Below are 14,338 nucleotides of genomic sequence, written 5' to 3' on the forward strand. Positions count from 1 at the left end.
GCTTCAAACAATTAGGCGTAAACGTTTTCTTCTTGCTCGTCGACGCAACGACGAGGCTTGGTCGAGACGAAATCGATCAGCGGACGTGGGCGAGCGCTTCGAGAACGCTGGGGAGGAAAGTCCGGTATTTCTTTCCAAAAGCATAAGTTCTCGAATCGAAAACACCTGCGCTTTTTCTGTGTTCACGAGTCCGGGAAAAACTCCTGCGTTCTATTGCGGGATTAATTTGCGAACACGGGACGTACCTCGCTCGCTTACGGAAACACTTGCGAGTGCAACAATCGACCCCTGGCTGTGACTCGAATCTCTGAACGGAGATAAGGCGAACATCCCAGGGCGGATATAGCGTCGAATTGTTTATTTTCGCGTCAATCGAGGAGCTCTGGGTCAATTGCGGATCTCGACGATCCCCCGAAACCCGGGTATTCGAGCTGCTCTCCCATCACAGGTAATCCCTGTGGCTAGCTCGCTTCAACATCCGTAAGCTCTCATACGGGACGTCAGGCTCGACACGCTGGTATAGCTCGCTGAGAGCAGGCCTTGTAGCCGTTTTCGTTTTTTGGGAAAGAGTGGACGCTTCTCGCGACGTCGTATCCCATCATTTTTCGTCCTCGTCGCACAGATGCTTCTTAGGCACAGGTAGTAAACGAGCCGTCCACTACAAAGGTGATGGAGCAGACAGATAATTTAAATACCGGAAGCAAATGGAGAATCTATAGGATGGGAATCAGATGTATTTTCCCGAACAATTCAATCGGTTGGAAGACCACGGAGGAGAAGGATGACACGAGACGGATATATTCGAAGCGGACGTTGCTCCACACTTTTATTCTGAAATCGCTCGTAGTGAGACATTCGCTGGATACGAACCGTCCGAACGACCTCCGCAAGGAGCGACCGATCGGCTCAGAAGTCCTTGCAGAAACACGGCTCAATATTCAAAAGCGCTACACGACCGGCTTGCGATAAAACATTCAAAGGTATAATACACCGTATTTACATGATACGCGCTCTCGAGCGGACAGCTCACTGGCTATGAATGCGAACAAAACTCAGGAAGTATATCGCTGAGAATGTGGTAACTTTTCATTAATTTTCATTCTATCCATGGAAGGGCCATTCCCTCCGAAGGTCTGATTCCTGACTTTTCCCCGACTCCGTTCCCCTCCGAGGGGATATAGATTTCAGCGGCGAATCCAGCTCTCGGGAGATACTCCTCTTCTAGCGAACCTCGATCATCTCATTAGTAGGTAAAGACCCCGGAATGGTACGTTTCTTCCTGTGGAATCGTTCCCGAGACCCGTTCCACCTCTACCCCCGATGCGAAATTTCGGATCCGCACCCGATGACGTCTGATTAAGCTTGACTTTGTTCGGAAACAGGGCTCATTACGAATGCAGCCAAATACCTACCATTCGATGCTGGTCATAGGAAAAGAAGCTTTGATTCACCGAAACAGCTTTCCGACTTCCACTTGATTCGGAGGCAGTTCTCACTGAACCTTAGCAGGAGTTCCTCTCGATTCTGCTTTCTCCTATGCTTCCCCGGAATTTTCCCCAGCGCTCAAGTGCAGCTTCGCACTCGGCACTCCGAGGCCGGAACGTCGTAGGACATCGAAAGAAAAAACAAGGGAAAATATTTCCGATAACTTTGTCTGATCGACCACCGTGTAAACCTGTGCGCTTCGTAGCTCGCAACTGGAACCGCACTTAACAGTCGATGGCAATTCTCTCCTGCTGCTCTTCGCTGCTGCCGATGAACTCCGGAGGACTCTCCGAGCGCGGACCAGCAGGTCGGTAGTCGGTGTTGTTTCCGGTACGAGATTCTCCAAGATCTTTTGCGACGAAATCTTTGACACTTTTGTTCGAATATCGAATGTGCTTCTTCGCCCCTCCTTCGATAACACACCCGCGTTGTTCACGTTCCTCGCTCTTACTGACGCTCGCTCAGCCGGCCATGGGCTGATACGGGAAAAATAATAATTTCCTCGTCACAGGATCGTTCTTCGGCGCCAACGCGAATCGAAGACGATAGATTTGACAGAAAGCAGCCCTCCGATCAAAATCTATGATCGGCAGTGAGATATCAATTCGAGAAGATCTGCCATAAGGATCGAATGAGAAGCAGCTGGAATCCGTAGTGAGCAACCGTCAGCGATGATATTTGGGTGCTTAGCGACGAAGAAAACACGTGGAATCCTCGTGCTGGAAGTTTTTATCGGGTTAGAAAATCGACGCGACAGCTCGAAGTCGCTTCCGACCGTATCCGACTCCGAGCAGAAGACTTCGGTTTGGGCCGAGCGATTCTTCGCTCGAGAATCACACGCATCCACATGCCGTGTTCGGCCCTCCACAACAGAGGAGAGGATCAGACGGAGGTGCGGGAGGAGACAGGAATCTACTCACAGTATAGACTGGCTATCAGAGGCAGCTCGACCGTGGTCGTGTTCTCTTGCTGTGACAGGTAAGTGGCGACGCACTTGAAACGGGTCTCCGTTTTCGTTTGAATGATCTCTTCTGTCATCCGGATGTTCATAACGGTTTCCGCGTGGGGTTTCTCAGCATTACTCAAATCCAAAATGTACTTGGGATCCACCTGAGAGCATGGATTCAAGCAATCGAATGAGCGGACGCGAGGAGCAAGGCTGTCATCATGAGCCGTACTGCAAGCTTTTGTCTGTATCGATGCAATCGCGAGCCTCTGCTGAGAAAAGGGAACACGAACCTCTTTGTCGTTGCGATACCACTTGAGACTCTGCACTGCGCCACCCTCCGACCAGCAGGTGAGTGTGAGCTTGTTGTTTTCGTTCAGATTTCCCTTGTTAGGTTTCGACTCCACCTTCGGGCCAATTGACGACGATGCTTTCCGAGGACCGGCTCGATGAACGCCGAATGAGAAGCTCCGGTTGAAACTGTAACCGACTCCCGAGTTTCAAATAATCCGAGGGATTGAAAGACCGAGAGGCATTCCCGGTCGCGAGTCTGACTCGACCTCGGTTCGGACTGGAGAGAGAGCTCTCTTGCCACCCACATACCTTCTCCGGACGACGATTTCTTCGCTCGAGATGTTGTACGCGATATTCAGGCGGGAGGTGCACGACAGCTTGAGAGAGTTGTTTGTTCCGATAAAATCCGTTTGCGAAGTATTGAAGCTCAGCTCGGTCTGAACTCTCGAGCGACCATCGGAAAACATTTCGGTGTTCTCCTCGAGCCGACGTCCCTTCTGGCCGGGAATCACCTGAATGTAGTCGAGTGGACTAGTGAATTTATTGCGACAGCGCCACCTCTCGACAGCACCATCTGCGATTCCCCAAATTTTCCTCTGAGGTGAATTGGCTTCATTCAAGCTCCGGGAAACGTCAATCAAATGGGAGATTGGGTGAAAATGACCCAAGTCGAGGTAAGGATCCCCACCCACCGTACAACAATTGAGCGGAATAGAGATGCTGCTCCTGCCGAAATCAAGAAAGGGAAGCGAAATGCCGCCCGAGAGTTACTTGAGAGCCTTCGCTGCGTGACTTACCGCCATATGGTTGATGTGCCACTCAAGGGTGGCGTCGGGCCGGGAGGGTCCATACGAACAGGTTGCGCGCACAAGGTCTCGAGATCCGTAGCCGGACTTCAAGTTCGATATGGTCGGTCCATCGGCAGGAACATCTGGGCAGGCATGCAACGGTGGGTTTAGAACACAACACGTAACACCTCTCGAGCGCCGTGTATGTATCTACCTATTTATCGGGACATTTCAAACATCGCAGCTCGCTTCGCCTGACTAGCCCCTCTGTACGTCGAACGTTATCACGCTGCTTTGGTTCGACTCTGATCGTCCTCCATCTGCGGAACACGCTCCGAAGGTCCTCCACGGATTTCACTCCACAGCTCGAGTCTTGGATGCGAAAGTCATCCCAGGGGGGAGGGGGGATATAATTTCTAATATTTTAAAATCGGAAATCGAGATCCATTTTCGAGCGCAGGATCGCGATATGCGCTTCGACGGTTCTTGGACTCCTACATGTAGCTCCCCTCGACAGCAATGCTCGGATGCTCCGGGAAAAGGAGGGAGTTCCAGACGGAAGCCGGGAAGATCTTGTCTCGCAGCGACTCTCGGAAGACAATCATATTTTTTGGAGCCTCGGTATAAATTTCGTGAGGTGCTTCAGTCAAATACATCCGATCAGAAGCGGGATAAGATGGGCGCGAGCGTTCGATGTGAAACAGACGGTCTCAAGGAGCGAACAGTCCATCGTTCAAAGCTCCGAGGTAGAGTCTCGTTCTTCCTCTCGGCCCTCCGAAGCCCATAAGCATTGCCTCGTTTGGCTCCTCCTCGCTGCGGCCATTTCTGATAGATGGTGGACCCAGTGTGCGTTTTCGTTTCCCGACACCGCCACCTAATCTAATGGGACGGAGTATCTCTTTTTCGACGTTAGACTCTCGAGTATAAAACTTTCGCTGCACTTGAACGACAATGAGGGCTGCGCTGTCGACGACGGCAGGCACACAAAGACCATTGAATGACACAGATGCTTGATCTGACACGGAGGATGAGATCAGAAACAAGGTGCTCCCCAGGGGGAAGGGGAGGAAAAGGGGCTGAGGGATGAGAGTGGAGTGAACTGCGGGTTTTTTCTCTCATCTCATCCTCGGAACTACCACCAAGCCCCATCTGATGTAAGTGCTGTTCCCTGACCGTTGAGTTGTCTCCTCTGTCCTTCCGTCCCCCTTCTTCCACCGTGCAGTCGGTGAACAAAGACGAAAAACAACAGTGGAGCGACGTCGGTGGATGTTCATTTATCAAAAAGTGTCTTTTCCGTTTTTAGGGTGTGCTATCTTTCACTCTCACGCTATCTTCCTGGCTGTCTCCCGCGTCTCACGCTGTCAATCGTTCTCGGACCGGGAGACTGACCGTCCGTCGACCAGCGTTCTTCGCTCTTGTCGGTCCCCATGTCGTGGCGGTGGGATATGGGAATCGTTAGAAGTCAAATGTGCAGATTGAAAGCAGATGAGTCTAAACTGGAGGAACCGTAGGATTCTGGATTCTCAGGTGTACCGATAGGATGGTCGATTTTCGCAGAAGAAAACCAGAGAACGGAGCTCGGGAATAAAGTCGGGAAAGATTCGGGAGAGATTCTATTGGTGAAGACGTTTCTTCAGCGATGTCTCATGAAGCGGAGATAAACTTCCGTCACCGCTGACTTCTGAAGAACGACTCCTTCACGACTGCTTTCCTTATTTTCGTGGCCGTTCCTCATCGCCGGCACTCGACTGTCGAGCTTTTTTTCACTCATCGCTTCGTCTGCCTGTCAATTCAGAGGGCTACGATCTGGACAAGAAGTTTCGTTTCTTCAAAGGGGCTTTTCGATGTAGATGCGGAGGACCCAGAAGAAGTTGCCTCTATCCACTATCTCAGTCGCTAAAGACGCTTCTATCTCAATCAGCGTTCGAGTCCCGAGCGCGAACTCCCAGACATCGGCCCCTCGTCCACCGACGAGATTTATCTCTCGGGAAGTCGGAAAACAATCGTCCCGTCGCCCTCGACGAGGGCCGCGGCGCCTCCGGTTTCAGCCTCGCCTTGGAGACCCGGCAACGTACTCGGAGCAGGTATTCGGAACATGCATCGAGTTTGCAGCGTCCGCTTCTCCGAAACTGTCTCTTCTGTTCGGACACAGAATTTCGAAAATCCGCGCGGACCGGCTATGTACGTTTCGGACACATTGTTTCGCGAAATAGACTCCAGCGTTCGGGACGACCGGTCTGGGCATCCCATCGATCGGAAGATTGATGGAACACGCTCGGTGGGAGGGGGACGAGGGATCGACATTACGCGAAACGCTTCGCTCGAGGCTCGCGCCATCTGTGGAACGAGAGCCCGACACGAAGGCATATATTTGCACAACGAAAAAGAAATCGAATCATCAAATCGGTTCACAGTTCTTTTCGGGAGTCGATCGAGTGCATCCCGCTATCTGAGGGTCATCACGTTACACCCCAATTGCTATTGGATCAAGAGCCGAACAGTCGAATCCGTCCGGTGAATTCCGTCGTTGTCGCCGACTTCGCGGTCGTCCGCAGCTCATCTCTCGAAGACACGGAGGAGATGAAGTGTCAAGATTGGGGACGAGCGGGGAGAAAACGCGGGGGGAGGGGGCGGGGGCGGAATAAAGAGAAGAGTCCAACTTATATTTCGCCATAAAGTTCCCCACTACATTCGTCGTGGTCGTCGACATAGTCGCTGTCGAGCGGGCCATATCGACTCCCTCGAAAACTCCATCGAGATATTGAAATTGCTCCCCTCGTTCGAGGCCGCACAACTCTTATTTCGCCAATTAGGGTCATCTAAGTGTCCTCGTCAGGACCTTTCCCACTCCGTCGATCGACATGGAGGCTCATTGCTGGCAGTATCGTTTACGAATCATTGTTCCGCAGTATTGACGCAGAACTGATCCATCGCAACTATTTATTGAGTCACTATGGAGATGGGAAGCGATTTCCCTTCCACAGCCCCTTCAGCAGATCACGCCGACGCGACGTTCGGAACGGACCGTGGTCGACCGTTTAATGAGACCGTGAAGAAATTGTGGGCTCCCGATCTACGGCAGTCGGGAGTGGTTTGCTCTCCCGTCGATCCGAAGATCAAACCAAGTCTACGACCAGAATAGGGAGCCCATGAGGGGGACGACAGAGCGAACTCTCGAAGAATGAAAACCGCGCGCGTAGTGGGTCGAAAATTTGCCGGTAGTTCGTTCGCGCTGTGGTCCTATTCGGAGCGAGCCCTCGGAGCTCCGATCCGTGGCTTGTGACGGAGGGCACGTTTTTCGACAGAGGCGTTTTTCGTCCAGGACTACCCTCCGGGCTAAAACACTTTTTGTTGTTGAGAACGTCGACGACGGCGACTGAACGCAGAAGTAGCGTTGAGGCAAGAAGGGGCTGTGGACGAGCAACTGTGTACTAAACAAGTAGAACACGACTGGGGAATACTGAATGGAATCGCAAGAAGCAAAAGCTGCTTCAAGCACAAGAAGGAGAAGAGGGGCGAAAGTCGGAGATAGAACAGGAGAAAAGAAGGGAGGGAGGGAGGGAGACGAACGGACGGAGGGACGGAGTGAGCGAGCCAGCGTCAAGATGAAGTTTACGACCGCTGTGTTTATGGAGAAGCAGCCTGGAGAACCGACCAAGCGACCGTCCGGAGGGGCGCGCTACTCGACGCGATTTTCCCGCGCTTTTGCCTTTTCCTACGTACTTCTCCCTGTTCGCCTCCAAAGTGAGTCAGACAGACAATCATCGGAGAGGAGGTCGAGAGGAATAAGGGGGAGACAGACATGCCGCCGACGACAACGGCAGCTGCCGGCCCTCGAGAGCGGGGGCTTCAGATGAGTTCTTGTAGAGATGGGACCTAATGCACGTGGATGGAATCCCGTCCCCTCAGACGAATTTTCTCCCACCCAGGCGAACTGGACCTGAAGGTGGCGTTTGCGAGAGTTCTGAGGCAGAGGGAGAGTTCTCGAGAAAGCTCGAAGGTGGAAACGACCTACCGTAGACAATCATGACCTTCTCCGCTTTCTCTGTGGTGAATGAACCTTCGAGAGAAACTTCGCACCGATACCGGCCTTCGGAATCGGCATTGGTCGAACGAAGAACCAGATTGCTCCGATACGTTTGTAGCGGCTGAAAAAATCATCGGAGAAATATAGATGAGTTGCCGTTTCCATCGCGCCCTACGACGTTTTCCGGATGCGAGGCATCGTCGAGAGAAACTCTCCTCACCTTCCCGTTGAGAGCGGCGTCTTCGTCTATGTCTACTCCATTCTCACGGAAGACCTTGACCGGAGGCGAAGCGTCGGGCAGGTATGCGTAGATTTCCGTCTTTCCCTAGAAGAAATCGGCTTTGAGGGAAATTCGACGCTTCGATGATTCGTGAGGTCAGAAGACTTCACGGAGCCTCCCCCCCTTCGGATGAACTCTGACCTTGTACCACTTGATCGAGTAGACACGTTCATTCTTTTCGAGGCTGTATGAGCAATTCAGTTGGGTAGGTTGACCGAGTCTCAACAGTGACGGAACGTCCAGCGTTGTGATCCGGAGTCCTGCGGCGGAGAGCAAAATCATTTTAGAATTCGCACCAGACGTATGATTCTAGAACTAATAAGTCAACTCGATCCATGCGCCCCGCAGAAGGCTTCCGTACATTATTGCTCAGGGTGCATCGTTCTGTCTAGAGCCCAAAATGGCTCCGTCTATTACTTCCTATAGCGTTACTCGAGAGCATCCGCCCCCGAATTTCAGAATACGGCAGGGATCTCCAGCCCAGGAATCCTTCGAAGTCATTCAAAATTGATCCAAATCAAAATTAATCGAAGTGCCCCAATCATGCGACGGCTCCTGATCAAGGAGAAACAAGACGAACGCATAGACACTGTCAAGAGCGAGATCAATTCGCTCGCCCTCGACTTGTTTACCGGCCCTCGCTGACACGGCGCTAAACGAGGGAACTCTCGGGGGAGCCAACAGCCGCAAGGAGGGCTCCTTCGACTGATGCTTCCTGATGAACCTCAAAAGCCTTCTACTCTACATGATTTCGCCCTTCCGTAGAATTGCCTTTGGTTCTCGAAGCTCAACCTCTGACCTGTTCCCCTCGAGTGTAGAAGTCACATCATCGGCTCGAACGCAGAGCGGTTCCCCGGCATGAGCGGACCGAGCATTACTCGCAACCAGAGAGCGATCGAATAAGGATTCTGCTCATTGTCTGAGACCAAATAATCCTCAAAAGACAATAGAGCGAGAGAGGTCCGTCGAGAGTTTGACCACTTCCCACGATGCGTCCCTTGCACGAACGCAATCAGATGAGCAATGCGATCGCCTCGTGCGTGAGGGAGGAGGAGTGCCGTCGTTTCACGCCACAACCGAATGTCGTGCCCACGGTCAACTGATTGAGAGTTGCCGACACTCTCAGGAAGGAGATCGTGGCAGACTTACACATCTTGCTCGTATCCCTAATCCCACGCTCTCTCGATATGACGATTCTCAGGTTGCGATCAACGAAACCCCTCGGTAATTTACGCGAGTGCTCGTTCATCAATAATTCAAGCTGCCACCTCCGCCTTCGACGTCGCGTCGTTGCTGCCAGAGCCCAACATGTTGTAGTTCCGTGTTCTTCTCCGGCGTTCGTATTCACCCCTTCACTGACAACAGCTAACTCTGTTGACGTCGTCACCGTGCGTCGTTCCCCAGGGCGCAACTACCACCACCCACGAGCGAGGTGGTGGCTGACTCCGAATCTCGAACGAGCTCCCCATCGCCCCAGGGCCATTGGAATGATAGAAAAGCCTTGAAAGGCTCTCTATCTCGGCCACGTTCGCGCCAAGCCTTCAATTGCGGTCGCGCAGAATTAGGGCGAGCTGACTTCCTGGTTGAATCGAAGCAATCTTAAACGCTTCGCACAGGAGACGACGGCGGGAACTCTGCCGTCAGCAGCCGGCGTCCATCAATTTTTTTCTTCTTGACGGTGGCGAGACGTCCTCCGGAGACGCAACTCGTGCGGGCGCGTTTTCCTCGCTCATGGGGGGGTTACACGCAGAGATATTATCGAGTAATAATTGGTGTCCGTTTCTCGTCGGTTGCTTGTTGACTGAAGGCTAATGAAACCCGATGATGGGAAGGAAGAAAATCCTTTCGAATCATCAGAAGAAAAATCACTGGTTCTCTTCGACCATCCATGAACTTGGCGCGCGATCGAGTTTCGAGCTGATCGTCGTTAAGTCCACGGGCCGGGAACCAATATGATCCGCTCGACATCCTCGTTCGCAAGTTCCCATGCGACACGTCAGCAGCATATCTACGGGGAAAGTGAGCGGAGCCTTCTAGGAACTTCTTGACTAGATATTTCGTCGGTAGAAATCTATCGTTCCGATCATAAGGGAAGTAATTCCGAAGGAATCACGAGGCTCCAGATTTTTCCGGGGAAAGAGCGGTGAAGAGTCCAAATCCTGGACGGGAAGCGGAACGCCTCGGAATCTGGGTTCGCGTCCGTGAGGAATATCAGGGGAGCCTGGTGGGAAACTCCGGGAGAGTCGCAGTACTGAACATCGGAATACGGCGACCGACGTGTAGACGTAGATGCCGTTGAAAAGAGACGAGCTACTGTCCGACCGGTAGCTCGGCTTAATGGGAGGAAAGCTGGGACAAGATCCACGATGATGGGATGCCGGAACCTCTCTTTGGCTGCATACATTGGCTACACGAATAAAGCTAGCTGTCCAGCTGTCTCCATTTATTTGTTCAGGTACGCGGCATGTACATGCAGACAGGCCGAAGGACAGACAGAGAGATGGTCTGAGCTAGAACTGCCCGCTGCCATATCGCTGGGCTACGAGTTTTGCGTATCTGCCGTCCACGACGACGCATGGGGCAACGTATGCGATTGCAGTAGCGTATGCAGAAGCATGGCGGAGTTTTGCGAGGTGAGGGAAATACGTCGTCTTCAGCTGAGCGAACGTGCCGACACAAGTTGATTGGAGTCGGAATGAAAGTTAGCCTGTTGACCGGATGAGGTGAGCCATCCAATCGTCGGTCCGACTGCGGTAGTTTTACTCGAATAAATGCTTGTCCTCTGTATTCGCTCCCGAGTGCCTCCTCGATCTGTCTGGCCATGCCCGTTCGTTTGGTCCGTCCATCTGGCTGATGCTTCGTCTGGCGGTCATTCGTCAACTCCGACGACGATGATGACTGTGAGTCAGACTACCTGTTCATCCGAAGCGGTCCCGTCGGATCCCGGTCCTTCCCGCGTTCAATTAGTAAGTACCTATGGCTGGGGGCCCCGAGCGGCGGCAGTCATTAAGCTCATCCGATACGAAATTATCTCATTCGCTTGTGTGAGCTCTGAATTTATTTGCGAGCATCTCTAAGTTGGTTTGTTTGTGGTGGGCCGCTTAGTACCCGCGGAGAGCGGATTACCCGCTCCCAGCACCTTTTCCTGAAAGCTGTACGGGACTCACGGCTTGGCTTCCCCCTTTCCCCCTTCTCTCCCGTACGGGACAAACGCTGAATCCGAGGAGGTTCCCCATCGACCTTGTGTTCATGTTGCGCCAGACTTCAGACTCTGCTTTGACTCCTTGAAAGTCTCGGCGCGAACCGAGCGTGTCGAATAAAAACTCGAGAGGTTTAAGCATGATGAAGGCTCCTCGAGGAACGTCAGAAAGATTGTAAATGGTTCCAAGGCTTCTCGGTCATTGTTCTTGTTGAACGCAACATCACCTCAACATCAAGGTGAGCCTCTGAGCCATGAGTAGCACTTCGTCGAGTGAATTCTATGTCACGGCTTAGCGACCGACTAGGGGCAAGGTAGGTCGTTTTGCCGCTCTTTCTCCCTCGCTCTCCCGCGCGCTCGGTTTGCGGTTCTCAGATCTCTGTTCACGGATCATAAATGTAGAGAGATGGGGATTTCCCTCCCCCCTCCCCTCTAGCTCCCCGCCCCCCTCCCGATCTTCCGGAGGAACGCGGCCCGTGGGTGGCGGTGGTGGCGGCAGCCGATCTTGGTCGCGCGAGTAGTCTCGTATCCAGAGCCGCGCCCGGTCGCAATAAAGAACCAGCTGGTCCTGACAGCCCTTCACCATTCATCTCAGCCCACACATACGAAAGAACCAACGAACGACGAGACGGCTCTGTCGTGCATACGACAACAACAACAACAACCATGACCGGGACAACAACAGAGCCCCGCGTCGAATTCCTTTCCAAAAATCAATGATCGAGTCGAGCTTTCGCGCGCGCACGCCTCAAAGCAGATCGTATTCAGGGGTTCGGTATTCATATCGACGGCGCCATTCCGCGGCGGGCGAACACATTTGACTTTCGCATGTATTTTTTCCTCTTCCTCCATTCATCCGAGCGCTAAGCAAGAATCCTCTCGCATTGCAGAGGTCGGAGGTGGTTTCTCTGGGAGTTCCCCTTGACGATCGCTGGGAAGACGCAAGCTCACACTTTACTGTCTCGCAGCGGTGGGTTTCCCCGTGCCGTGTCCGGCCGATTAACATAACGACGTTGAAACCCAATGATCGAATCAATTAAGCAGTCGAGCCGTATTCAATTATCTCGAACTAATCGACGGAGTCGATTGTACAGCTCATTTCACAAACACGTCTCCATTGTGCCGTGACAACAAAAGAATCCAAACTGATGAAATATTCATCTCGACCAAGAGCGGATAAATTGTCCGGCGGCGGTTAGGAAAGTCGAGAAACGATGTTTCGGATGGCTCTCTAGGAATTCCCCGAATACCTACTTCTTTGGATCGAGGCTTCGCTGAAGTCAACAGGGCCACCGATCGACTAGCTTGGAGAGTGGAGATGTTTGCGGCTTCATTGAGGACTTGCTCACGTCGCAGGGTGTGGTTGAGGGAAAGTTACCTGGACACGTGCGAGCACGTTTCAGCCCGCTGCACTACATAAACATCGAACGTCTCCGCCGCGAGGGCGACGACACAATATAGATAGATAGAAAAAAATATCACACCAAGGGCAGCGTGAGAAAATCGGAAGCCACCCAGAAAACAGTCTTCCATCCTTCCGAGTCGAGTCTCCCGAGTGTTCATCGACCCGCGGCCCGGTGGATACAACGGTATTCCTAGGACTTCGCAGTTAGAGATTTGTCTCGACCGACCGACGAACGTCTTGTCACGGCGTGATCTGAGTCCGCAGCTGGTAAAGCAGATTAGAATTATCTCGGCAAGGAGTCTTAAATTCTGAAAGCACATAAAAGCTTAATCTTCATCGGCTTTCAAGATCGACTCTGATCTTATCCGCTGACTGGGCTCGGGTCGGCGACGTCGAGTCTCCAGGCTGGATCGGCGGACTGACCACCAGCTGGTCAGCCATGATGACCGGTTGGGCGCTTGAGATTCGTCTACGTAGAGACTCAAGGTTCACCGGAGCTTGTTAATGGTGACTGCGGATTTACTATGCACATATTAAAACTATCACGTTCCATCTCCGCTGGTGGGCAGGCTTGCTCCTCTCACAGTTCTTGCATCTGAAGCCCCGAGCGCGGGTGACCATCGCACCCCGCAGAGAAAATAATTGCTTGTCGAGATCGAATCAATAACTCCTTCCCGGGTCGAGCAGGCGAGATTCTCGGAAGGAATCAGATAGCGGATAGGCGAACCAAGGATTGATGAAAGGTCCGAATTCGCCAGCTCTGCAGTGAGGGTCTACAGATACATCCATGGGTTCTGGAAACGGCGGTGAAGGGCTGGCAGTTTTCTCTGTGGTATAGTTTGGTTTATGATTGGGCCATAATAATTCCCCCCCCTCTCTCCCCACACCTGGTACTTGAGCTCCAGCCCTTCGACGAGGCTGCCCGAATCTCCTCGAAGGATTCGACTCATTTTCGTGAGCTGATCGACTTCCCGCTACCGGGAAGAATCGTGGAGCCCGGCCCCGAGCCGACCGGTCCGGGAAATGGGAACCTTGCAGCGGTATAGCTCCCGATCGACCCCCGGAAGTCATCGGATCGATGGGGGAATTCAGACACAGCTTGGGATAGCGCGAGTGAAACCTATCGTCTCGGCGCGGGTGCGACACGATTGAACGAGACGATGGACCGACGAGTTCGCGCTCACACGTGTCTCCCCGCAAGACGTCACGTGTAGGGAACTCCTCCATCGATCACGATTTGTAGAAGTGCTAAATTGTTGACTCACCGACGACAGCCTGGAGACAGCTCGCGAGGACGACGAGTGTCCTTGAGAGTTCCATTCGCATCCTCACAGTCCTTGCTCCGAAGCTTCCGCTCTAAACTCTGGAGCGGATCGGCGATGTCCGGCTTCTCGGTGTCAAAAGATCCTTGACGAATGACGTCCACGCACGAGGCTTATAGCACTGTTTAAGTGTCCGTTTCGACCGAACTACGAAGGGGACAACGATTTTTTTTCCCAATGAAAAATCACCGCATCCTTCTCTGACGAAATCTACCTCTCCCTCGAGCTTGAGGACCGAACTGAAGTTGGCCCCGGACTCGGCGCGGTTCCCTTCCTCACTGCTGTGGGCGGGGCTTCCGGCTCCCAAATATAAAGGATGGACTCTGCGTAAAAAGAACGGCATTTTGAGCCCACAGCACACCGTACAACTTTCTTGCTGGCTGAGAAATGCACTGGAAATTCGATTCCTGGAGGTTTGTCGTCATCGAAATTGAAGGAGACGGGAGGGCTCTCATGGGAGAGATCCGTACTGGAAAGATCAGCGGGAGATGCGCATCGGTGATGCGATGCCCCCGATTTGCCGATTCTATGAGGCCGTTTCTATGAGGAAGCGGGTGGACTGGGCTGGATTGTCCGGGTTAGTCTCAACCCT

General features: G+C 52.7%; 1 protein-coding gene across 1 annotated transcript; it reads right to left on the bottom strand.

Moving 5' to 3' along the window:
• Window positions 1–2,397: 2,397 nt before the first annotated feature.
• On the bottom strand, window positions 2,398–13,987 carry LOC100904479 (uncharacterized). Its single transcript, XM_003745686.2, has 8 exons — window positions 13,690–13,987; window positions 7,962–8,080; window positions 7,761–7,865; window positions 7,529–7,661; window positions 3,523–3,656; window positions 3,035–3,237; window positions 2,725–2,911; window positions 2,398–2,595 (listed from the first exon to the last, which is right to left on the bottom strand). Exons 1-8 carry the CDS (start codon window positions 13,748–13,750, stop codon window positions 2,398–2,400), a joined length of 1,140 nt encoding a protein of 379 aa, XP_003745734.2. The 5' UTR covers window positions 13,751–13,987.
• Window positions 13,988–14,338: the final 351 nt, after the last annotated feature.

Source organism: Galendromus occidentalis, unplaced genomic scaffold (assembly GCF_000255335.2).
Source record: "Galendromus occidentalis unplaced genomic scaffold, Mocc_1.1 scf7180000077484, whole genome shotgun sequence".
Lineage (NCBI taxonomy): Eukaryota > Metazoa > Arthropoda > Arachnida > Mesostigmata > Phytoseiidae > Galendromus > Galendromus occidentalis.